The 25,253-nt window shown below is 35.9% G+C and overlaps 1 protein-coding gene across 4 annotated transcripts in view; it reads left to right on the forward strand.

Annotated features, from left to right (window-relative positions):
- The window catches only part of by (focal adhesion protein tensin), a 294,492-nt gene that overhangs the window by 236,537 nt on the left and 32,702 nt on the right, over positions 1-25,253 (forward strand). For all 4 annotated transcript variants that reach the window (XM_090161244.1, XM_090161246.1, XM_090161247.1 and 1 more), the window contains one exon: positions 19,311-19,349. In XM_090161244.1, coding sequence (XP_090017370.1) covers positions 19,311-19,349 — 39 coding nt within the window. The remainder of the gene's footprint in view (positions 1-19,310; positions 19,350-25,253) is intronic.

The raw sequence follows: 25,253 nt of genomic DNA on the forward strand, positions 1-25,253 counted from the left end.
TGCATTTCGCTCGTAACATTCATTAAGAAATAGGTTCGATTGACACACTTTTCGTAATTATGTCACTTTTCATTCCATTCATTTCTTAAAATATTTCGATAAATTCCATTCATTTGTAACGATTTTCCGGTGTATTCCATTAATTTCTAATGATTTTCCGCTGAATTACATTAATTTCTGGCGATTTTTCACTGAATTCCGTTAATTTCTGACGATTTTTCGCTTAGTTCCGTTAATTTCTGACGATTTTTACTGAATTCCGTTAATTTCTGGCGATTTTTACTGAATTCCGTTAATTTATGACGATTTTTCACTGAATTCCGTTAATTTCTGACGATTTTTCGCTTAGTTCCGTTAATTTCTGACGATTTTTCACTGAATTCCGTTAATTTCTGACGATTTTTCATTGAATTCCGTTAATTTCTGGCGATTTTTCACTGAATTCCGTTAATTTCTGACGATTTTTCACTGAATTCCGTTAATTTCTGACGATTTTTCACTGAATTCCGTTAATTTCTGGCGATTTTTCACTGAATTCCGTTAATTTCTGACGATTTTTCACTGAATTCCGTTAATTTCTGACGATTTTTCACTGAATTCCGTTAATTTCTGACGATTTTTCACTGAATTCCGTTAATTTCTGACGATTTTTCATTGAATTCCGTTAATTTCTGGCGATTTTTCACTGAATTCCGTTAATTTCTGACGATTTTTCACTGAATTCCGTTAATTTCTGACGATTTTTCACTGAATTCCGTTAATTTCTGGCGATTTTTCACTGAATTCCGTTAATTTCTGACGATTTTTCACTGAATTCCGTTAATTTCTGACGATTTTTCACTGAATTCCGTTAATTTCTGACGATTTTTCACTGAATTCCGTTAATTTCTGACGATTTTTCACTGAATTCCGTTAATTTCTGACGATTTTTCACTGAATTCCGTTAATTTCTGGCGATTTTTCACTGAATTCCGTTAATTTCTGACGATTTTTCGCTTAGTTCCGTTAATTTCTGGCGATTTTTACTGAATTCCGTTAATTTCTGACGATTTTTACTGAATTCCGTTAATTTATGACGATTTTTCATTGAATTCCGTTAATTTCTGGCGATTTTTCACTGAATTCCGTTAATTTCTGACGATTTTTCGCTTAGTTCCGTTAATTTCTGGCGATTTTTACTGAATTCCGTTAATTTCTGGCGATTTTTCACTGAATTCCGTTAATTTCTGACGATTTTTCGCTTAGTTCCGTTAATTTCTGACGATTTTTACTGAATTCCGTTAATTTCTGGCGATTTTTACTGAATTCCGTTAATTTATGACGATTTTTCACTGAATTCCGTTAATTTATGACGATTTTTCACTGAATTCCGTTAATTTCTGACGATTTTTCGCTTAGTTCCGTTAATTTCTGACGATTTTTCACTTAGTTCCGTTAATTTCTGGCGATTTTTACTGAATTCCGTTAATTTCTGGCGATTTTTACTGAATTCCGTTAATTTCTGGCGATTTTTCACTGAATTCCGTTAATTTCTGACGATTTTTCGCTTAGTTCCGTTAATTTCTGACGATTTTTACTGAATTCCGTTAATTTCTGGCGATTTTTACTGAATTCCGTTAATTTATGACGATTTTTCACTGAATTCCGTTAATTTCTGACGATTTTTCGCTTAGTTCCGTTAATTTCTGACGATTTTTCACTGAATTCCGTTAATTTCTGACGATTTTTCACTGAATTCCGTTAATTTCTGGCGATTTTTCACTGAATTCCGTTAATTTCTGGCGATTTTTCACTGAATTCCGTTAATTTCTGACGATTTTTCACTAAATTCCGTTAATTTCTGGCGATTTTTCACTGAATTCCGTTAATTTCTGACGATTTTTACTGAATTCCGTTAATTTCTGACGATTTTTACTGAATTCCGTTAATTTCTGACGATTTTTCACTGAATTCCGTTAATTTCTGACGATTTTTCATTGAATTCCGTTAATTTCTGACGATTTTTCACTGAATTCCGTTAATTTCTGGCGATTTTTCACTGAATTCCGTTAATTTCTGGCGATTTTTCACTGAATTCCGTTAATTTCTGGCGATTTTTCACTGAATTCCGTTAATTTCTGACGATTTTTCACTGAATTCCGTTAATTTCTGACGATTTTTCACTGAATTCCGTTAATTTCTGACGATTTTTCACTGAATTCCGTTAATTTCTGGCGATTTTTCACTGAATTCCGTTAATTTCTGACGATTTTTCGCTTAGTTCCGTTAATTTCTGGCGATTTTTACTGAATTCCGTTAATTTCTGACGATTTTTACTGAATTCCGTTAATTTATGACGATTTTTCGCTTAGTTCCGTTAATTTCTGACGATTTTTCACTGAATTCCGTTAATTTCTGACGATTTTTCATTGAATTCCGTTAATTTCTGGCGATTTTTCACTGAATTCCGTTAATTTCTGACGATTTTTCACTGAATTCCGTTAATTTCTGACGATTTTTCACTGAATTCCGTTAATTTCTGACGATTTTTCACTGAATTCCGTTAATTTCTGACGATTTTTCACTGAATTCCGTTAATTTCTGACGATTTTCCACTGAATTTAATTGATATTCGACTTGAATTAGTTATGTTCTTACGATTTATAACCTGATTGTTTGAGTGATTGTCCCATCAGTTAGAGATCACTTAACCCGAGTTTTTGAAAGCCAAATAAAAACTACTTTAATTTCATATTTTGTTTTCAAACATTTTATTGCCCAAGAATGTATTTATTTATATTCAGGGAGAATGAATATGTCGAGATTATTTTTAGCGTTTCTCCAATTTCACCCGTTGGGGCCCCCGGTATGCTCCTCCGCTTTAATAAAATCAAATTATACTGCAATCTCATTGGTTCTTAAAAATTACGATTTTCGACGCGATTAACGCTGCCGCGAGGACGCAAAAAATAAGACCGCCTCCTTTTCCCCTCCCCCCCCCCCTTAGCGTGACAGCGCTATGGCCTCAACGTGTCCGTCGATAGTCTCGACATATTCATGCTCCCTAAGTATAAATAAATACATTCTTGATTGCCTTTTTGTAAGATATTCCACGAAAATAGTGTAGATTTTTTTATAAATTTCACACCAAAATGAAGGCCAAAAGCTTGTATATAAAAAAATATTATTGATAGAGCGCTCAAAATCGTTGTATATCCGTCATCTGTTTCGCGAGCAAAAGCGCCAAAGTGTTTTCATTTCCAGATGAAACTTTGAGATACATTTTCCAATAACTTCCATAAATTTCGGATCATGAAATTTTATCCTGGCGCTGGCGAAAATTCGTAATATATATAAATTTGATGGGGCTTTGGCTGTGGCGACGGTTTAAGCGATTTCGCTCTCACGCCGCTAGAGGGCATTACCAACCAGAAAATCCCATCACTTTTTCTCCGCTACCCCCTCTTCAACTCACTCCGGGGGGGGGGGGCAGGATAAAAAGAGTAAAAACTTGAAGAAAAAAACCTCCTCGCGAGTTACGGTAGCAAGAATATAATAAGGTTAACTGAGAATAGGTAACCGCGACTGTAGCCTCGGTTTCCATGATACCCGCCAGATATTCCCCGCCTACACTCGGAGATAGGCTCGGATCGTACCGGAGTGTCTTCCCCTCTTTCCGAAAATTACCTGCGGAATTGAAAAGGGGCGTGGTTTATCTACGGGGTATCACGAAGTCAATGGGGTGCTCATTCTCGGTTCACCTGGGTAAATTCTTGGCGGTAGAAACGATTATATATGACCGACTTCAAATCGAGTGGTTAGGTGCCATTGAGCCCTTACTCTTTCGACGCGTACTTTACCCCCTCTGCTAGCTTCACCGGAACGGTCTAACCACCTTACCGTATTACGTCTCTTCGGACGCTAATGACGCGTTGCGAGTCCTTCTATGTACTTTGTTATACAGTGACGCGGCCTTTAAAGGGGTTTGCAATAATGTCGTGTCGTCGGTTACCTGAAAGCGTAGTGAGAACCTAAAGAATCAGGTTCAATTGACGGTTTCCCGTGTCAGGTTGACGTTATATTCCCCGTAGTGGCGGCATCCCCCTTGTTATCTCGCGTTTCGCTTTCCTGCAAATTACGGGTTTAACAAAGCGCCGCTAACTCCCCCTGGCGCACGACGCCAACAAAGAAAAAAATGGCAAAACATTACCTCGGTTTGGAAAAAAAAATATATGAACTGGCAAAATTTATTTTAATTTTTTTTGCTTTTCTGATATAAGCGCTTATTTCGAATATTTTTAAACGATTGGTTGAAAAAAACACTTATGTCTATGGCAATAAATAACGAAATTTTTGGAAATATGCTTCGAAACATTTTTTGGTAAATTAACTAAAATTTATAAACGCTAGAGTTTCATTTTAGAAGTTTGGTTTCTTTAAATCGCTTATGACGTTCCAAACAGCTAAAGAAAAATATTTTGCACACCTATCAATTTGGTAAAGCAGTGAATACTAATAAAATAATAAATTTTATTGAATTTGTAATATACAAATTTTTATTTTAAATTTACAAAGTTCCACCTTGCCCCTTGGATCATCCGCGTCCTTCTCCGTAGCACGCGGATGTATTGTACGTTTGTGGGATATACAGTATGCCCGTACGAAATGAGAAAACGAAAAGGAGCAATAAAATGTTAGTTTCTGCGAAGAACCTATTTAGGTTACTGACAACGTAAGAAAGAACGTAGAACAGACTGAAAATCGCAATTCAAATTGCAAAAGTAACGCCATCTGTCAGCGATCTGTTGGCACAATACTTTAGAATACTAGGTGGTTTCTTATCGCCTGTTCTCGGACTAAATGTGTACTCTTTTTACCCTAAATCGTTTTATTCGACTGTTCCGGGGATGATAATTAATCCGCCCCATAAACTATTCGCTTGTTCCTTAGTATTAGGGCTACTCTTTTTACTCCTTCTGAAAAGGTGTAAAGGAGTAAATCGGATTTTGTCGTCTGCTAGCCAGGATTTATCTGCTAAAAACGTTTTTACTCCGACTCAATCTATTCGCCACCACAGAATCGGAGTAAAATGACGTCATAGCCTTACCCTTCTTACCCTACTCCGAAATCCCGCAACAAGAGAAAAGAAAACACCTATTATCTATTTGGTAATTTACTGTAAATGACACTAATTAAATCGTTAATTTAAGTTTTAATTAAAGTTGCCAAAACTGAACGAATCGAACTTTTCCGTAACTAATGATATTTTTCTCAAAAAGCAAAAATGTTCTTTCGACTGATGGCGATAAAAATTCATCAGACTTTACTTTTTGACTAATAATAATAATATTAATATTAATTTTTTTTTAAACATGCCTTAATACGTTGCGCGATAAAGGGCCAAATGAACACTATTGGGGTCGCTGTGAATAGTAGAATTTGGGGCCCCTTAAAAAATTCAGACCTTACTTTTTGATTTAAAATAATTAATAATAATAACAAAATTGAAAAACCATGCCTTAATACGTAGCGCGATACAATGAGGTGCGATACAGGGTCAAATTAACATTTTTGGGGGCGCTGTGCGAAGTAGAATTTGGGCCCTCTTAAAAAATTCAGACCTTACTTTTTGATTTAAAATAATAATATAAAAAAAAAATGAAAAACCATGTCTTAATACGTAGCGCGATACAATGAGGTAAAAATTGAGGATTACCGTTTGAGGTAAAAGCTGCGAGGTTAGCGAGCAGATAGACGCATACGCTCTCAATAGCCTAGATACGTTCTTGTTTATAATGACCTATTTTCGAAGCGTAGTAAACATCGGCGACGGACGAATCAACTTCTTTCGTGTCTTTGAAGGCCCCTCCCCCTTCTTCTTTCTTCGCGCGCTGCCTTCGTTGCTTTTTTTGGCGAGACTGTTTCTAAAAATAGCCCTTTTTTCCGGGCCCACCACCCCCTCCCTCTCCATCCGCGTCCGGGACAACCTCTCCTGACGGCCTCCGCGGAAGCCCGCCATTCCCGCGGGCCAGGCCCTACTGCCAAGCGCTCCTGACCAGGACCAGACTCGGAGCCGGGCGCCCCAGAAAAGGGTTTTCTTGGTCGTCATAGCAACGGCTTCCCAGGTGGTTGCTATAGCAGCGTCTCCTCGCGCGCCTTCTCGCCCCGCGTCAGCCCGCCGCCACGATCACCTAGTACCGCGTTCGCAGGCGCAACCTCCGCTCCGGGGGTGTTTGCCGAGATGCCCGGTTAAGGTATCGCCTTGGGTGTGTGTGTTGGAGGCTAAGAAAAAGCAAACTGTTCGGAAGCTTCTCTTTTGTGTGTCCGAATATAGATAGATTAGATACACGCGCCCACCCGCCAGCCTTGCTTTCGATAAAGTGCTCAGAGACGGGCCTGGAAAATATACCTTTCGATATAAAATAACAGCGAGGCTATTTAGTTTTAACCCCCGCATCCGGCAGATCAAAATATTGCAATCGTGGCCATTGATGTTAGTCGGGAGTTCATCAAGAAAATATTGCCATGTTTGTTAGAAGATCGTCAAGCTTTGAGTACTCAACGATATGCATGGCGCCATCTGTTCAAGCCATTCAAAGTTGATGAACTTACAAGTAGGTGTTTATTGCCGATTTTGTTCAAAGTTGGGCTTAATTAATGTAATATGAAATTTCCCAAAAGGAGACGTTGCACTACCCATTCGAGAAAATCCCATGCTTTTTTAAATGGAGATTTGTTTTATAAGTGGTAACATTTTCAGTTGCCATGACAAATCGAACGGCTAGTACAACGTCTCCTTTTTGGGAAATTTCATATCTCATATAGGTCACCATTACGCCCGATTTTGAACTAAATCGGCAATAAACACCTCGGGTACTCTCCTTGTAAGTGTAATCTCACGGAATTAATTCAATATAGAACTTAATTAATTCTATAGAAATTAGCCTTTTCAATTTGGGCCAATACGATAACTTAAGTTTTAAAATGCTAAGCAAATGAAAATGTGAAAAGACGAAAATCCTGCAGCTAAGGGAGCTACTCGTGTTGACCACTAGGTGGTTCTGTGTTAACTGAAAAGGTTAATTGGCAAAAATCCTTTAAAGCCTATATAGAGGCTTTAAATGACTGTAGCCTAAAAGACTATTTTATAGAGATATTTCTAAAGAAAAAATATTAGATAATGTTGTTTTAAAGGATTTAGAAAATACCTAGATATTTCAAGACTAAGCGTAATTTATTGCTGGTACCTTTTTCCAAAACATTTCAAGATAAGCACCATTTTGCAAAGAAACGCCATATCCAAGCACCATTTGGCCTATTTTAGGGTTTATTCTTCATTGATAATAAATAAGATAATTTACCGGATATGTAAAACGTTTCGATTTAAAAAAAGTTTCAGTGAGACGTGGTTAAAGGCCGACATAAATCTTCGGTTTACTCTGTCTTTCACTGGAAGTAGGCTGACTGCATGGCACACGTGTATTACAGTAAGCCTATTTCCAGTGAAAGACAGAGTAAACCGAAGATTTATGTAGTCGGCCTTTAACACGGAATATACCATAAGTCAACCGCGTATTTAAAATCCTTATATTCCTTGCCTTATTGAAAAGGTTTCCATGGAAACGAAACTCTCGAGATCTCGAGGCAGTAGCTAAACTAAAATTGCCCCGTGTGTAAAGTTGATGACGCGGTTTTCGTCCAATAAGTGGTGCTATAAACATCGAAATCAAATAGACAACTTGCTTTTCGTTATACTGCACTTTCTCTCCGGGTGAAAACTCGGAACCACTTCTATACGTAGAGTTTTCAAGTTCCACCCCCACTGGTTTAAGGGCTTTCCCCCCGAGTTTTTGGTTTCCCCTTTCCATAAAAACTTGTAGCGGTTAACGGTAATAGTAAGTGTAGGGAGCTGTTGGCTCACGTGGCATGAAGGGCTTGCCACCACCCTCTTACGCACTGTAACCCGGCCACCTGAATTAATGGCTTTAAAAGTCGCTTGATGACTTAGGCCTAAGGTGGTGCCTTGAGTATAAGTCTAGCTGATTATTATAAGAAAAACGTCATAAATGATCTGGCAGTAATGTTTGGCATGGTGAGGAGATGGGGAGTTGATAAATTATTATGGTCGTGGCCATCTTGTTTTTTACCTGTATGTAGTGTATCTTCCGTGTAGGATATCGTCCCTGATCCAGCAACTGATGCTTTTAATCTTGCAGCGGGGAGACGAAATTCCCCCCCCCCCTCTCTCTCAATCTTCGGTCCCCGGTTGACGGGGAGGTAGGGTCGGAGGGACAGGTCACTAGGGCTTGCTTATCTCTCAAAGCGTCTAATTACGGAAGGTCCTTGCCGTTTTATTGCTCGCCCCTGAAACTCCCGATTTCGTAAAGACCACCATGCCCCCCCCCCCCTTTCATGTGCTGCAACATGATTAAGCCCCCCGAATCTCCCCAGAGCCATTTAGAACCTACTCTTCGCCGCAATTTGATTATTTAATTTCTACGACTTCTTTGACGCCCAAACTGCTCAATTTCATTCATTCGCCGAGTCAATACGAAACTTTCGCGTGCCGGCATTTACGAAACTTTTCTATAGACTTTCTATTAAAGGGAAATTGTCGCCACCCTAAAATTGGTTAAAAACCATTTAAAAGGATAGAGGACGTCCGAAAATGGTTATACCAAAAATTTCATGTTAATATTTCCAGTATTTGATTAATTATAAGCAACCAAATTTCATGTTTTATCCCCCCCGACTCGAGAATCTCAGAACCGCTTGGTTGAACCTACCTGCAGCGCCATCTCGTGAACGAAATATTTTTCCCCCGGTTTTATCGTTTTTCGGTCGGAACTGTCGTCTGCTACGACATTCTCCTTGGCTTTTTAACCGAGTTATATTCGTAGATTGTAGTTTATCGTGGTTTTAAAATGCCTTGCACGCCGCCCTTTTTCATATTTTTGCCGCTTCATTCTTTTGGCGCTGCACGTAGGTTCAAGCGGGATTTCTGAAATTTTTGGAGCCGTTTGATGTAGGTTGGGGAAAAAGTAGCGTAACTTTTTAAATACTTTTCCAATAACTATTCCCCTTTAAATACTATAGACGTCTATAAAAGGTCGAAGATTTGCTATAGACTTTGTATACAATCTTCTGTGGAATGTCGAAGGTTTTCTATAGACTTGGTATAGAATCTTTTAAAACTCTTTAGAAGCTCCAAGATTTGCTATAGACTATAAAATCTTCTGTGGAATGTCGAAGGTTTTCTATAGACTTGGTATAGAATCTTTTAAAACTCTTTAGAAGCTCCAAGATTTGCTATAGACTATAAAATCTTCTGTGGAATGTCGAAGGTTTTCTATAGACTTGGTATAGAATCTTTTAAAACTCTTTAGAAGCTCCAAGATTTGCTATAGACTATAAAATCTTCTGTGGAATGTCGAAGGTTTTCTATAGACTTGGTATAGAATCTTTTAAAACTCTTTAGAAGCTCCAAGATTTGCTATAGACTATAAAATCTTCTGTGGAATGTCGAAGGTTTTCTATAGACTTGGTATAGAATCTTTTAAAACTCTTTAGAAGCTCCAAGATTTGCTATAGACTATAAAATCTTCTGTGGGATGTCGAAGGTAATATCTTTTAAAAGCCCATAAAAAGTCGAAGGTTGTCTATAGTCTATAGAAGGTTTTCTCAAAGCGCTCTCGAAATATTTCTATAGCAAAACAATTTCCCTGTTTGACTAATTGTTATAGAAAATTGACCGAAATGTTTGTAGATAGTATAGAAGTTAGAAATATTTTTAAAATATAATCTTTAGAAATGTGGGTCAATTTCTACATTTTCTCTATAGAAATATTTATAAGGTAATCTATAGAATATAACTGTCGACTTTCTGTGTAAGATTTTATTGAAACATTTTGGTAATGAGAAATCGTCCTCTAACTTTTTTTTGACGCCATTGCGTTAAATTTTTTTTGAGAAGTAGCTTTTTAGAATTTTATGCGCGACGCCACTGAGTTTACGCCTGCGCTAGAAAACGCGTACGAAGAACGTCTAGGTCTGTAAAAATAGCTTTATCTAGTACTGACCGTTTACCCTTCACGTTTTACTAACGCGGGCTTGACCCGTTTAACGTTATTCTTCCTAGCAGCGCACGTTTCCGTTTGACCTTGTCGTGACCTTTCGGAATAATTCGAAGACTAAAATAACTCCCGAGAAAAAATCGGTCGCTTTCTATAATATTATATATTATATTTGTAGAGCTCAAAGAAATATGGAAACAAGCTAGCCAGGCAACAAAATTTTGGGTCGCTATGTTGCCAATGTTGATATCAGCTAAAAAACCGCGCTCAGTTTATCATAAGTGTATAAGAATATTACATAAGTGTGACACTTCCTATTCTTAACATGCAAAAGTTTTACAGAGAGCTATTCACAAGACAGACTACATTAAGGGCTTCGTCGCCGTTTTGCGTCCGTTTGCTAACGCGTCACGCGTAGCCTTTGACAGCGCCTCGCTAGGGGGAGATTTTCTTCTCGTGATGACGTCACTCCGTTACTAACTCTCAGTAAAATATTCCCCAAAGTGACAAACATATGGAACAATATTATAGACTCATGGTTTATACACTTCAATATGCCCATTTATATTTAGGGCACCATTTACGGTGGTTTTTGGGAAGCAGATACTGATTTAAGTTCATGAGAACCTTTCCTCAGTTAATACACTTCAATATACCCTTTCAATATTATTTGTGGCGCCATCTACGACGGTTTTTGGGAAGCAGATACTGATTTAAGTTCATGAGAACCTTTCCTCAGTTAATACACTTCAATATACCCTTTCAATATTATTTGTGGCGCCATCTACGACGGTTTTTGGGAAGCAGATACTGATTTAAGTTCATGAGAACCTTTCCTCAGTTAATACACTTCAATATACCCTTTCAATATTATTTGTGGCGCCATCTACGACGGTTTTTGGGAAGCAGATACTGATTTAAGTTCATGAGAACCTTTCCTCAGTTAATACACTTCAATATACCCTTTCAATATTATTTGTGGCGCCATCTACGACGGTTTTTGGGAAGCAGATACTGATTTAAGTTCATGAGAACCTTTCCTCAGTTAATACACTTCAATATACCCTTTCAATATTATTTGTGGCGCCATCTACGACGGTTTTTGGGAAGCAGATACTGATTTAAGTTCATGAGAACCTTTCCTCAGTTAATACACTTCAATATACCCTTTCAATATTATTTGTGGCGCCATCTACGACGGTTTTTGGGAAGCAGATACTGATTTAAGTTCATGAGAACCTTTCCTCAGTTAATGAACTTCAATATACCCTTTCAATATTATTTGTGGCACCATCTACGACGGTTTTTGGGAAGCAGATACTGATTTAAGTTCATGAGAACCTTCCCTCAGTTAATACACTTCAATATACCCTTTCAATATTATTTGTGGCGCCATCTACGACGGTTTTTGGGAAGCAGATACTGATTTAAGTTCATGAGAACCTTCCCTCAGTTAATACACTTCAATATACCCTTTCAATATTATTTGTGGCGCCATCTACGACGGTTTTTGGGAAGCAGATACTGATTTAAGTTCATGAGAACCTTCCCTCAGTTAATACACTTCAATATACCCTTTCAATATTTATTTGTGGCGCCATCTACGACGGTTTTTGGAAAGCAGATTACTGTTTTAAGTTTTGTAGAACCCCCGCTCAGTTTATACACTTCAATATACCCTTTCAATATTATTTGTGGCGCCATCTACGACGGTTTTTGGGAAGCAGATACTGGATTTAAGTTCATGAGAACCTTTCCTCAGTTAATACACTTCAATATACCCTTTCAATATTATTTGTGGCGCCATCTACGACGGTTTTTGGGAAGCAGATACTGATTTAAGTTCATGAGAACCTTTCCTCAGTTAATACACTTCAATATACCCTTTCAATATTATTTGTGGCGCCATCTACGACGGTTTTTGGGAAGCAGATACTGATTTAAGTTCATGAGAACCTTTCCTCAGTTAATACACTTCAATATACCCTTTCAATATTATTTGTGGCGCCATCTACGACGGTTTTTGGGAAGCAGATACTGATTTAAGTTCATGAGAACCTTTCCTCAGTTAATGAACTTCAATATACCCTTTCAATATTATTTGTGGCACCATCTACGACGGTTTTTGGGAAGCAGATACTGATTTAAGTTCATGAGAACCTTTCCTCAGTTAATACACTTCAATATACCCTTTCAATATTATTTGTGGCGCCATCTACGACGGTTTTTGGGAAGCAGATACTGATTTAAGTTCATGAGAACCTTTCCTCAGTTAATACACTTCAATATACCCTTTCAATATTATTTGTGGCGCCATCTACGACGGTTTTTGGGAAGCAGATACTGATTTAAGTTCATGAGAACCTTTCCTCAGTTAATACACTTCAATATACCCTTTCAATATTATTTGTGGCGCCATCTACGACGGTTTTTGGGAAGCAGATACTGATTTAAGTTCATGAGAACCTTTCCTCAGTTAATGAACTTCAATATACCCTTTCAATATTATTTGTGGCACCATCTACGACGGTTTTTGGGAAGCAGATACTGATTTAAGTTCATGAGAACCTTTCCTCAGTTAATACACTTCAATATACCCTTTCAATATTATTTGTGGCGCCATCTACGACGGTTTTTGGGAAGCAGATACTGATTTAAGTTCATGAGAACCTTTCCTCAGTTAATACACTTCAATATACCCTTTCAATATTATTTGTGGCGCCATCTACGACGGTTTTTGGGAAGCAGATACTGATTTAAGTTCATGAGAACCTTTCCTCAGTTAATGAACTTCAATATACCCTTTCAATATTATTTGTGGCACCATCTACGACGGTTTTTGGGAAGCAGATACTGATTTAAGTTCATGAGAACCTTCCCTCAGTTAATACACTTCAATATACCCTTTCAATATTATTTGTGGCGCCATCTACGACGGTTTTTGGGAAGCAGATACTGATTTAAGTTCATGAGAACCTTTCCTCAGTTAATACACTTCAATATACCCTTTCAATATTATTTGTGGCGCCATCTACGACGGTTTTTGGGAAGCAGATACTGATTTAAGTTCATGAGAACCTTTCCTCAGTTAATACACTTCAATATACCCTTTCAATATTATTTGTGGCGCCATCTACGACGGTTTTTGGGAAGCAGATACTGATTTAAGTTCATGAGAACCTTTCCTCAGTTAATGAACTTCAATATACCCTTTCAATATTATTTGTGGCACCATCTACGACGGTTTTTGGGAAGCAGATACTGATTTAAGTTCATGAGAACCTTCCCTCAGTTAATACACTTCAATATACCCTTTCAATATTATTTGTGGCGCCATCTACGACGGTTTTTGGGAAGCAGATACTGATTTAAGTTCATGAGAACCTTTCCTCAGTTAATACACTTCAATATACCCTTTCAATATTATTTGTGGCGCCATCTACGACGGTTTTTGGGAAGCAGATACTGATTTAAGTTCATGAGAACCTTTCCTCAGTTAATACACTTCAATATACCCTTTCAATATTATTTGTGGCGCCATCTACGACGGTTTTTGGGAAGCAGATACTGATTTAAGTTCATGAGAACCTTTCCTCAGTTAATGAACTTCAATATACCCTTTCAATATTATTTGTGGCACCATCTACGACGGTTTTTGGGAAGCAGATACTGATTTAAGTTCATGAGAACCTTTCCTCAGTTAATACACTTCAATATACCCTTTCAATATTATTTGTGGCGCCATCTACGACGGTTTTTGGGAAGCAGATACTGATTTAAGTTCATGAGAACCTTTCCTCAGTTAATACACTTCAATATACCCTTTCAATATTATTTGTGGCGCCATCTACGACGGTTTTTGGGAAGCAGATACTGATTTAAGTTCATGAGAACCTTTCCTCAGTTAATGAACTTCAATATACCCTTTCAATATTATTTGTGGCACCATCTACGACGGTTTTTGGGAAGCAGATACTGATTTAAGTTCATGAGAACCTTCCCTCAGTTAATACACTTCAATATACCCTTTCAATATTATTTGTGGCGCCATCTACGACGGTTTTTGGGAAGCAGATACTGATTTAAGTTCATGAGAACCTTCCCTCAGTTAATACACTTCAATATACCCTTTCAATATTATTTGTGGCGCCATCTACGACGGTTTTTGGGAAGCAGATACTGATTTAAGTTTATGAGAACCTTCCCTCAGTTAATACACTTCAATATACCCTTTCAATATTTATTTGTGGCGCCATCTACGACGGTTTTTGGAAAGCAGATTACTGTTTTAAGTTTTGTAGAACCCCCGCTCAGTTTATACACTTCAATATGCCCTTTAAATATTTGTCAACTTCTCCCTACACTTACTATTACCGTTAACCTCTACAAGTTTTTATAAATATAAGTATGACACTTGGGAAAATGTTTAACTACATCCATTATTAAGCTTCTGTATAACTTAATTGCTACGTCTTAAAAATTAGCACGACGACTAAAACATAGTCTCGAAATAGAGTTGCTCCCTAACGAAGGTCTACGTACAAAATCCAACGTCCGAAAAAAGCTATCTTTAAATGCAATTTACAATAGGACGTGACTGAACTGCGCAACTCCATCTGGGGCTCTAATTCGGAACCAAACAACACGCGCCGTCGTGTTTCGTGAAGAGGCGATTCCAACCCTTCTTGCCTTTTTTCAATTAATCCTTAACTCGCCGTCAAGGATCCCTGTCCATTTCCCACGTAACAAAGATGACCGCGTACAGGCTTTGTCTTCCCTGCCGACTCTCGTGGTCCATCCGGCGGGACCCCCAAAACATCATTTAGCGAAAAACTAAAAGGTTATTCTCTCAAATATTAAAAGATATGGCCGCCCCTTCATTTATTTTTTATTATAATCCTATTACGAAGAAAACGGAATTCGGTTGGTTGCGTTACCCCCTCCGCGACTCCTACCTGTTTTTACATATTAATCTCCTAGATTTTTCCCTTTGTAGTTTACCGATGCAGGATATCACTTTGGTTTATCGTCTGAATGTCTTCATATTCCTTTATTAAGAATTATAACCCGATAACTCATTCGGGTTTACAGAGAATGTGGACTCTTGTTTTATGATTTCCGGGCAATCGAGAGGTGGAACGGGTTGCTGTTCATATATACTCTGTTCATCCACATGCTCTTGATTTACTTCAAATATATTATCATTAGTTTTGTACGATTTAAAAAAATATCACTTATATTACGAAATTTAAAAAATAAAAACATTTTTATGTGCAAGCGCATATGACTTACTAAAATGTTACGAAGTACTAACTTCCAAAATCCCTTTCAACTTTAATTACAAATATCCTAGAACAACAACCAAAAATATGAAAATTTAACCATAGGCATAATAATAATAATAATAATAATAATAATAATAACAATAATAATCAGCTAGGCTAATACCCAAGGCACCACCTTAGGCCCAAGTCATCTAGCGTAGGAGGGTGGTGGAAAGCCCTTCACGCCACGCGAGCCAACAGCTCCCTACACTCACTATTATCGTTAACCTTGACAAGTTTTTATGGAAGGGGAAACCGAAGAACTCTGGGGAAACCCCTTAAACCGATGGGGAGAGTCTATGAAATGTTAATCATTTTATCTTTGAAAAATTCCGAGTTAGAAGTATTAGTAATTAATAATTATCAATGTGACTTTTACACCTACTGTAAAATTTCCAACCCCCCCCCCTTAAAATCTTCGATGAGATATACCCGAGTGGTCAGTAAAAATGTGTACGGGATTTTTAAATCTGGATTTCACGTTGGATTTCGGATTTCTTGACTTTTGTCCCCGATTTATCGTTGGAGTTCGGCATTTCACGCTGGATTTCAAGATCTTTGTTGGATTTCGGATTTCTTAGCTTTTGTCAAGGATTTATCTCTGGATTTCGAGATTTTCCGTCGGATTTCGAGATTTTCCGTCGGATTTCGAGATTTATTTCTGGATTTCGAGATTTTCGTCGGATTTTGAAACCCAGGCTGGAAAGTGTAGGGGATTTCTTTGAACGTCCGACCCCTCGGACATACCAGGGTGTATTAGCCTAGCTGATTATTTATTATTATTAATATTTACATTACCGTAAAACAGGGTTGCCACGGTACCTGGAAAACCTGGAATTCCTGGAAAAGTCAGGGAATTTGAATATAGGTCGAAAAGTCAGGGAATTTTAAAAAGTTGTCTAAAAATCAGGGAAATGTCAGGGAATTTAATTTAGGTTGCAAATAGAAAATCTTTACTAAAATTTAAGGTAAACAATTCAAAATTTTCGCACAAAATAAGTCAGGGAAAATGTCCGGAGATGGTCAGGGAAAACCTGAAAAAGTCAGGGAATTTTAATGTGAAAAAACTGTGGCAACCCTGTAAAAAATAACGTAAATAAAAATAAAAAATATTTCGAATTTAAAAATCAAATGCGTTTACTAGGTTTTGTCATGGGAATAGGCAGTTTTTTTTGGTAGTTTCATGAGAGTATTAGCGGAGTTGAGAAGTGGGAGCTGCAGGTGCAGATATGGCCGGCACGAAATCAACTCGTGATCCAATGCGGGGCGTTCACGACAAATCTCTTTAGGAAGAAACGCTTCTTTCCATCCGCCCTTCGCACGCAGACGGGAATAACCCCGACAGTTTCGATTTAAACGGAACTTTTACATACCAAATTACCCCTTCCATGCTTTTTCGCATTTTAGCTGAATATAAATATCCTTCGTTTATTGCCGAGTCATATATTAATAGCATGCTCGAAAAACGTTTTGTTGGCAGCGCGTTACAAATTTTAACGTGAATATTACAAAATTAATATCAATATAATAATGCTTTTAAAGGCCTAGGTTTTCTTCTGCCTGTCACCCTTAAAATTTACAGGCCAACAGCAGAACACGTTGGCCTACCACCAGGGTATTTGTTTGGAAGGAAAGTAAATTTAAAGGGTGACAGGCAGAAGAAAACCTAGGCCTAAGTAAAATAAGTTTATTAAGATCGGTAACTTTTTTTTTCACCAAGGTTGTCTGATTTAAATCAATTTTATTTTAATCATTGATTTAAATGACTCGAATTTTTAAAAGAATCATTGATATTTAAATCACCTTATCATGGCATTAAATCAATGCAGTTGTAAAAATTTACAAACGTAGAATCTCTAGAAATGTCAACTCGGAGTAAACTGAATTAAACTTAATTTTTAATTAATTAAATTCAACGAAGATTTAAATTTTAGTTTAAACTCTGTTGCATTCAAATTATTAATGCATTTTTCAAGAAAAACGTGTTTAAAACTTTAAAAATATATATTGATTTTTTAAAAAAAAATAAAAATCTGATTAAATCAATTTATATTTTAAGATTTTTTTTAAATCCAAAAATCAACCACCTTGTATCAAGGTCTAAATTCTTGAAATATAAAGTCAACTCAGGAAAATATGAACAATTAAATAAATGCGCCATCTAGTAAGGTTTCAGGTATTTTAATATCACACTTTAATGAAGGTTAACCCCGTGAAAGGATCTTCTCCGTGGGTTTTTATTAGAAATTCAACTGAATGTTTCTTTTAATTTTAATGCTTAGTTCTTCCATATTTGACTAGTTTTAAAAGTCTTAGAACTGCCAACTTCGTTAGGTTCTTTATATATAATTTTATAGGCGAACAACCATTTTGGGTAGCTCTAAGAAAACTATGAAAATAATGTTCTGAAAAAAAATTTTAATTAAACTGTCCAATTTGTCCTATATTTCGCCGACATGTCAGACCTGTTCACACGTGCCAACATTTTTGGCCAATTTGGTTTTGAAATAACTTATTTTCCTTCTACGAAAAGTTTGCGAGATTTAATTATCACATTAACCGTATTTCTTAAAAAAGTATCTTAATAATTTCGATAATGTCACTTTGTATTATACTCAGTTTCCGGGTTAAGAAAGGCAAAATATCTACTTCATTTGGGGAAAGATACTAGCCCAAATGTTCGGTAAATGGGCGGCGGGAATTTCGAATTTGACCTGTTTACGGTTGAATTTCTAAGTATACCCGCGCTAGTGATCAAAAACATTATCGGTTGCCATGGCAAATCGAATGGGTAGAGCAACGTCTCCTTTTGTTAAATTTCATATCTCGTATAGGTCTACATTACGCCCGACTTTGAACCAAATCTGCAATAAACACCTAGGGTACTCTTCTTGTGAGTATAATAAAGGTTTGGTTCCATTAAAAGGATGTATACGAAAATGATAAAATTTTTAAATAACAGGTGGGGTGCTATGTCAACTGAAAAGACATTGCATTTTTGGTCTCTAAACGTGAACAAACCATTTGCTGAAAGTTATTTTCTTTTAACACTGAGCAATTCAGTTTGCAATTCGCGTTAGCTAAGAATGATTTGCAAAAGTATCCCACGAATGAAAATAAAATTGATCGTTTGACATAATCCTTAATTTTTTCCGGTACATATTTTAGCTAATTGCAACTTTCGTTAAATTCCTCTTTTAGAAGAGAAAAAAAATGGGTTGATGGGGGGAGAATATTTGACTTTGAGTCTAATTTAAGAAGTCATAGCTATTCGAAAAATGTTTTTCTAAGGAAAGTTAAAATAAAATACGAAAAAGAAATAAAAACTTTTCTTTCTTTGACGAATCTGAAGTGAGCTCTTGAGATATAAAAATTAGCAACGTCAAGAATCTATTCGGCTGAACGGAGAATACACGGGCAGCACCCTATTCGCCTCGTGATCCCCCGAAGATTAACCACGCCCCTCCGCCTTTCCTCGTTGTAATCTTTCCCCTTACTGGGGAAGGCACACCGGCTCTCTTTACGTGTGGGCGGGGCGTATCTTTCGGGTATCGTGTAAATACAGGCTACAGTTGCCTCTACACATTCTCCTCTAAACTCAATAAATTCTTTTTAACGTTCATAGAAAGTGAAGTAAAAGTTCTAGCTAGCTGCTCTCTTGAAATATGAAAAGCTGCCTTTTGAGAAAAGTATTTCTAAACTGCTTAATTTTTACAGACGGAATAAAAACTACTTTTCACGAAAACTCTCGCCTTTTTTGTAGACTTTTATTAATAATATTTATGCGTTGCGGCTCAGCTGCTAAGGGTTTTTCCTCGTAGACATTTTAGGGATTAAGATGTTATTTTGCTAGTTTAGATTTTGTTTAGTTATTAGGTGTATTAAGGTATTTTTTCTCGTATGGATTTTAATTGCTGATGTTTTTCCTCAACAGCAAAATCACGAAGGGCTGAAACCAGGGTTGCGAAGATCTGTATGTATTCCGTTTCATTACTCGAAAATTAATTAGAAATGATTTTATTTTATTTATTTTAAACATACGTGTAGACATAAGTGTATAGTATTTTCCCCCGTAAGTACGACACTTTCTGTTATTCACACGAGAACTTTTTACTGAGAGCTTTTCACGACACGGACTATATAGTGGACTTCGTCAGGGCATTACTGAATAGCTCTCGATAAAATATTATCCAAAGACATACTTACGGGGAAATATTGTTGACTTGTGATGTAGATGAATATCTTAGTAGTTTTCGGTTTCCGGAGGGGAATTTAAAAATTTTAAACCCTGAAAATGGTTTTATTAATTAGAAAAATTATTTTACGAAAGAATTTTAGCGAAAAATTAATTACACATTAAACCACTAATAATTAATTTTCAATAAACGAAAGATATCTCGGAATTGACCATGTTAACTTAGACTTAGATTTGGTCTTATTCAGTGAATTATTTAAGTTTTCGAATATTTAAAGTGCAAAAGGTTAATTAAAACATTTAAAAAAAATTTCCGCCCATTTGATTAATATTTTGCGTTCATGGGTAAAATGAAATTTATTTTAATTAAATTTAAGTACTATTTTGTAATTTAGTCAGCTTTGAATTGGCATTGCTGCAGAAACTTTTATTGCACATTTTAATAACAGGGTGACCAGACTTCCTATATTTTCCTATGTTTTTATCCCTTCCTATAATTTCCTTTTTTTCACCTATTTTCCTATAATTTCACGGCCTTTTGAAAATGAAAGAACTTTTTGTACGTGTCATAGAACATCTAGTAAAAACACTGCCACTTTCGAACAAAATCTTGAAATGTACGAGCTTTGTAATTACCGTATTATTTTTCCTATATTTTCCTTTAATTCGCCTGTTTAGTTTCTTATATTTTCCTTTAATTCGCCTGTTTAGTATCCTGTATTTTCATATAATTCGCCTGTTTAGTTTCCTATATTTTCATATAATTCGCCTGTTTAGTATCCTATATTTTCCTATAATTGGCCTATTAAGTATCGTATATTTTCCTATAATTCGCCTGTTTAGTATCCTATATTTTCCTATAATTTGCCTATTAAGTATCGTATATTTTCCTATAATTTGCCTATTTAGTTTCCTATATTTTCCTATAATTCGCCTGTTTAGTTTCCTATATTTTCCTATAATTCGCCTGTTTAGTTTCCTTTATTTTATTATAATTCGCCTGTTTAGTATCCTATATTTTCCTATAATTTGCCTATTAAGTATCGTTTATTTTCCTATAATTCGCCTCTTTAGTTTCCTATATTTTCATATAATTCACCTGTTTAGTTTCCTATATTTTTCTATAATTTGCCTATTAAGTATCCTATATATTTTCCTATAATTCGCCTATTTAGTATCCTATATTTTCCTATAATTCGCCTATTTAGTATCCTATATTTTCCTATAATTCGCCTGTTTAGTATCCTATATTTTATTATAATTCGCCTGTTTAGTATCCTATATTTGCCTATAATTTGCCTATTAAGTATCGTTTATTTTCATATAATTCACCTGTTTAGTTTCCTATATTTTCCTATAATTTGCCTATTAAGTATCCTATATTTTCCTATAATTCGCCTATTTAGTATCCTATATTTTCCTATAATTCGCCTATTTAGTATCCTATATTTTCCTATAATTCGCCTGTTTAGTATCCTATATTTTCCAATAATTCGCCTATTTAGTATCCCATATTTTCATATAATTCGCCTGTTTAGTTTCCTATATTTTCCTATAATTCGCCTGTTTAATATCCTACATTTTCCTATAATTCGCCTGTTTAGTTTCCTATATTTTCCTATAATTCGGCTATTTAGTATCCTATATTTTCCTATAATTCGCCTTTTTATTTCCTATATTTTCCTATAATTGGCCTGTTTAGTTTCCTATATTTTCCTATAATTCGCCTCTAAAATTCCTATTTTTCCTCTAAATTTTTCAAAGCCTTTCCCTGGTCATGCACCCATTAATATATTGAAGTATAAAAAGCAATTTAAATCAATGATTTTTTAATAAAAAAATATTTGATTTTAATCTTTTCTTTACGAATAGATGATCCGTGGGCATCATCTGATTGCCCCTTCCGGCGTGGGGGGGGGGGAGGAAATACGTCACCGTCATGTGCTTCAATCACATCGGAAGTTGTAATTTTTAGAAAACCAATGATTTGATGGTTTTTAGGAGGAAATAGCTTCACTCTTTGAGTGTGAGTGTGAGAGGGATAGGGATTGTCACTAACAATCGTCTTAACATAGTTATTCTCTCGAAGTATAAATAAATATAGTCTTGATTTAACATCGAATTTTACGTAAAATCAACCGTAAATCGGCGGGGAATACGTTGAACCGATAACTCACACGCCGCGATAAGATAACGAGATATCCGACTTCCTTTTTCTATCGTATTCTTTTTAATACGGGGGATATTTTTTGGTCGTATCTCCTTCTAATTTATCTTTTATTTTTCGAGTATTTTTTCCTCGAGCGGCCAAAAAGAGAGAAGTCTTTTTATGACCAACGCGGCACCTTCTCAGATATGACTGAATTTTCGCCAGAGATTATAAGACAAAGTGACGGCTTAGGCTTAGCGTTATCCATCTCGTAAAAGAACTCTGGAGGCCCCGGCATCGCGTGTAATTTTCCTAAGAGACTAGATGGGAAATTTTTGCGGCCCATCCTCCTATATTCTTATATCGTAATATTTATTTTGCGTGAAAATGTAAGTTCCTGTTTATATTTTCTAATATCAGAAGTTTATAATATATACTCTTAAGAGAGAAGTGTCCACTTACAAGGAGAGTACCCGAGGTGTTTATGGCCGATTTGGTTCAAAGTCGGGCGTAAAGTAGACGTTGCACTACCCATTCGATTTGCCATGGCAACCGAAAATGTTTTGACCACTTAAAACAAAAATAAGATTATATCCTTAGTTTATCCCAAAAATGTTCCAATTTAGCCAAACTTGATGAAATTTACCTAAATACGGTCCAAATTACCCATTCTCGTAGCTAGGACCCTGTGAAACCGAAAATCCCATGCTTGAGATTTTTTGTGTTAAGTGGTAAAAAATATTTTTAAATATGGAGGTGCTATTCAATTGTATATAATTGTATGGTTTCATTCATGCATATAAAGAAAGTGTTTTAATATTCTTATAAAAAATATTTTCGGTTGGCATGGCAAATCAAATGGGTAGTGCAACGTCTACTTTTGGGAAGTTTCATATCTCATATAGGTCTACATCACGCCCGACTTTGAACAAAATCGGCAATTAACACCTCGAGTACTCTCCTGGTTAGGGCATTGAAATATATATTTTAATATTCTTACGAGAAAAATGCGTATTATGAAGCTTTAGGCGCTTTACAATGGGTGTAAATTTCAGACAAATCGCGGAGGCATATATTGCAAAGTTTAAAAATTTTCTTCACCTGAGAATGTAAAATTTACACAAACGTAATTTCGAAAATCAGTGGAAACCTCCGAAGGTACAGTTATTAATTAATTAAAATAAATAAGATAGTGAAATGGATACTTCTCTAGTTAGAAATGTTATTTACTTCTGCTAACGTTGAGATTTTGTTAAATATTTCGGAACAGGCTACGTTGTTTTTATTATTATAGTTTTCATTTTAACGGTATTTTCTTTGAGAGGTTATGCTCTACCAGAAAGCGTGTAGACAAATATTTTCAACACAACGCAAAATTGCGAAGAACTACAATTTTAGAAACACTATTAGATCCAAAACCAAGTAAATCGACGTATTTCCTTTTTTTTTATCATTTATCGGAATAACATTTCAACCATTAATGCTAAAGATATTTTAAATATTTTTGGTTTTACTTGCAATATTATTGATTTCTGAAATTTTAAAATGTTAGATTTTGTCAGCGGTCCTGGCAGTCAAAAATTTACGTTCTCATTAACATAAAGAAGTTCTTTATTTGATTTATTACCAATGAAATTTAATCTATAATATTTAATTTTGTTAAGAAAACTTTCGTTGAGATGGGGGTCATGATCCATAGGCGGGGCGTGATGGACAAAGGTTAAAGGCACTAATATTCCACTATAGATAATGGACATGGATTAATGACTTTAAAAGTCGCTTGATGACTTTGGCCTAAGGTGGTGCCTTGGGTATTAGCCTAGCTGATTATTTTTATTTATTAAGCTACCAATAGTGAAAAATATATTTTTTATATTTAATATAAATAAATACATTCTTGGATAAATGTAAAGGATTAAATTAAATATTTTCGAAATTGCATATTCTAAAATCATACAAATGTCGTAATCCAATTTCGAAAGCTACTTTAAAGTGTGGGTCTTTTTTGTACAGCCAATTCAGAAATTCTAAATTTCGTTGTCTTAATAGAAATATTGATAGATTTATTTATAAATCTTTCATAAACTTCGAAAGTCTATGTAGAATGGTTAAATTATTAAAATTTTATAAACATATTTACAAAATGATTCGTAAGTCAAACATTGAACCACAGTCTCCAACAGTAGTCCGATTTCACCCCTTTTGGGGCTTATCCAGGGTTCATACAGACCGGGAAAACCTTGAAAACCTGGAAATAACAGGAAGTTCGACTGTCGACCGAAAAGTTAGGAAAATATCTGGGAAATTCCAATTTTTTCGTAAAAATTTATAAAGATTCAGAAAGTTTGCCCTAATGAATACCAATTTACATCAACCAGCTTTTTTATTAAAGATTTGACTTAATTTCATCTTTTATATTTTTGAACCAATTTAACGTATTTGAAAATCATCAAATGAGTTACACTGTAAATCTGAGTTTTATTTTATCTTGAACATGGAAAAATCAGGGAAATATTCGTGGGATAATCTGGAAATATCAGGGAAATATTCGTGGGATAATCTGGAAATATCAGGGAAATATTCGTGGGATAATCTGGAAATATCAGGGAAATATTCGTGGGATAATCTGGAAATATCAGGGAAATATTCGTGGGATAGCCTGGAAATATCAGGGAAATATTCGTGGGGTAATCTGGAAATACCCTTAAAATTTACTTTCCTTCCAAACAAATACCCTGGTGGTAGGCCAACAGCAGAACACGTCGGGCTACCACCAGGTTATTTGTTTGGAAGAAGAGTAAATTTAAGGGGTGACAGGCAGAAGAAAACCTAGGAATTCAAGCATCCTTCCGCGACAGACTATCATTTAAAGAAAATCTTTCGATGTCATACTTATTTCATTTTATCAAAAGTGACATAATTACCAAAAGTGTGACAATCCCTGTACTTTCGTATGCTAAAGGTTTAATGAATGCGCGACTCGAGATCGTCCACATAAGACTATTTATTGTCGCCTTTCTGGATCTTTTTTTAGTCTATGGTATTATATCGTTGGTAGATGGCGATAGCATCTCCACAGAACGACGATAAATAAAAAAATACACTAACTTTGACCAAAGAATATAAAGCCCCAGGAATGGAAGGATTGATATTATTGGCCGCGTGTTTTGGCTGCGAAAGAAACTTCCGGCAAAGCAAATCAGAGTAACCGGAAACGGTTACCGCAACCCGGTCTCTCTTTAAAAACGAGAGGCGCAAAAGTTCCACTAGACGGAGCTACACCTTCCATTCCTGGGGCTTTATATTCTTTGCTTTGACCAGTGCTACTTAGTTCCTCCGTTCCTCACTACGAGGCGTTATTTGTTGGTTTTAACTTCCTTTCCTCCTCAAGGCATACTTTTCCTTCTCCCCTCCCAACTTGTATTTCGCTCGTAACATTCATTAAGAAATAGGTCCGATTGACACACTTTTGGTAATAATGTCACTTTATATTTTGTTACTTATGGTAAAACTAATATACAACTATAGCTATA

This window comes from Leiobunum rupestre, chromosome 10 (assembly GCF_980474605.1).
Source record: "Leiobunum rupestre chromosome 10, qqLeiRupe1.1.hap1, whole genome shotgun sequence".
In the NCBI taxonomy this organism is placed as follows: domain Eukaryota; kingdom Metazoa; phylum Arthropoda; class Arachnida; order Opiliones; family Sclerosomatidae; genus Leiobunum; species Leiobunum rupestre.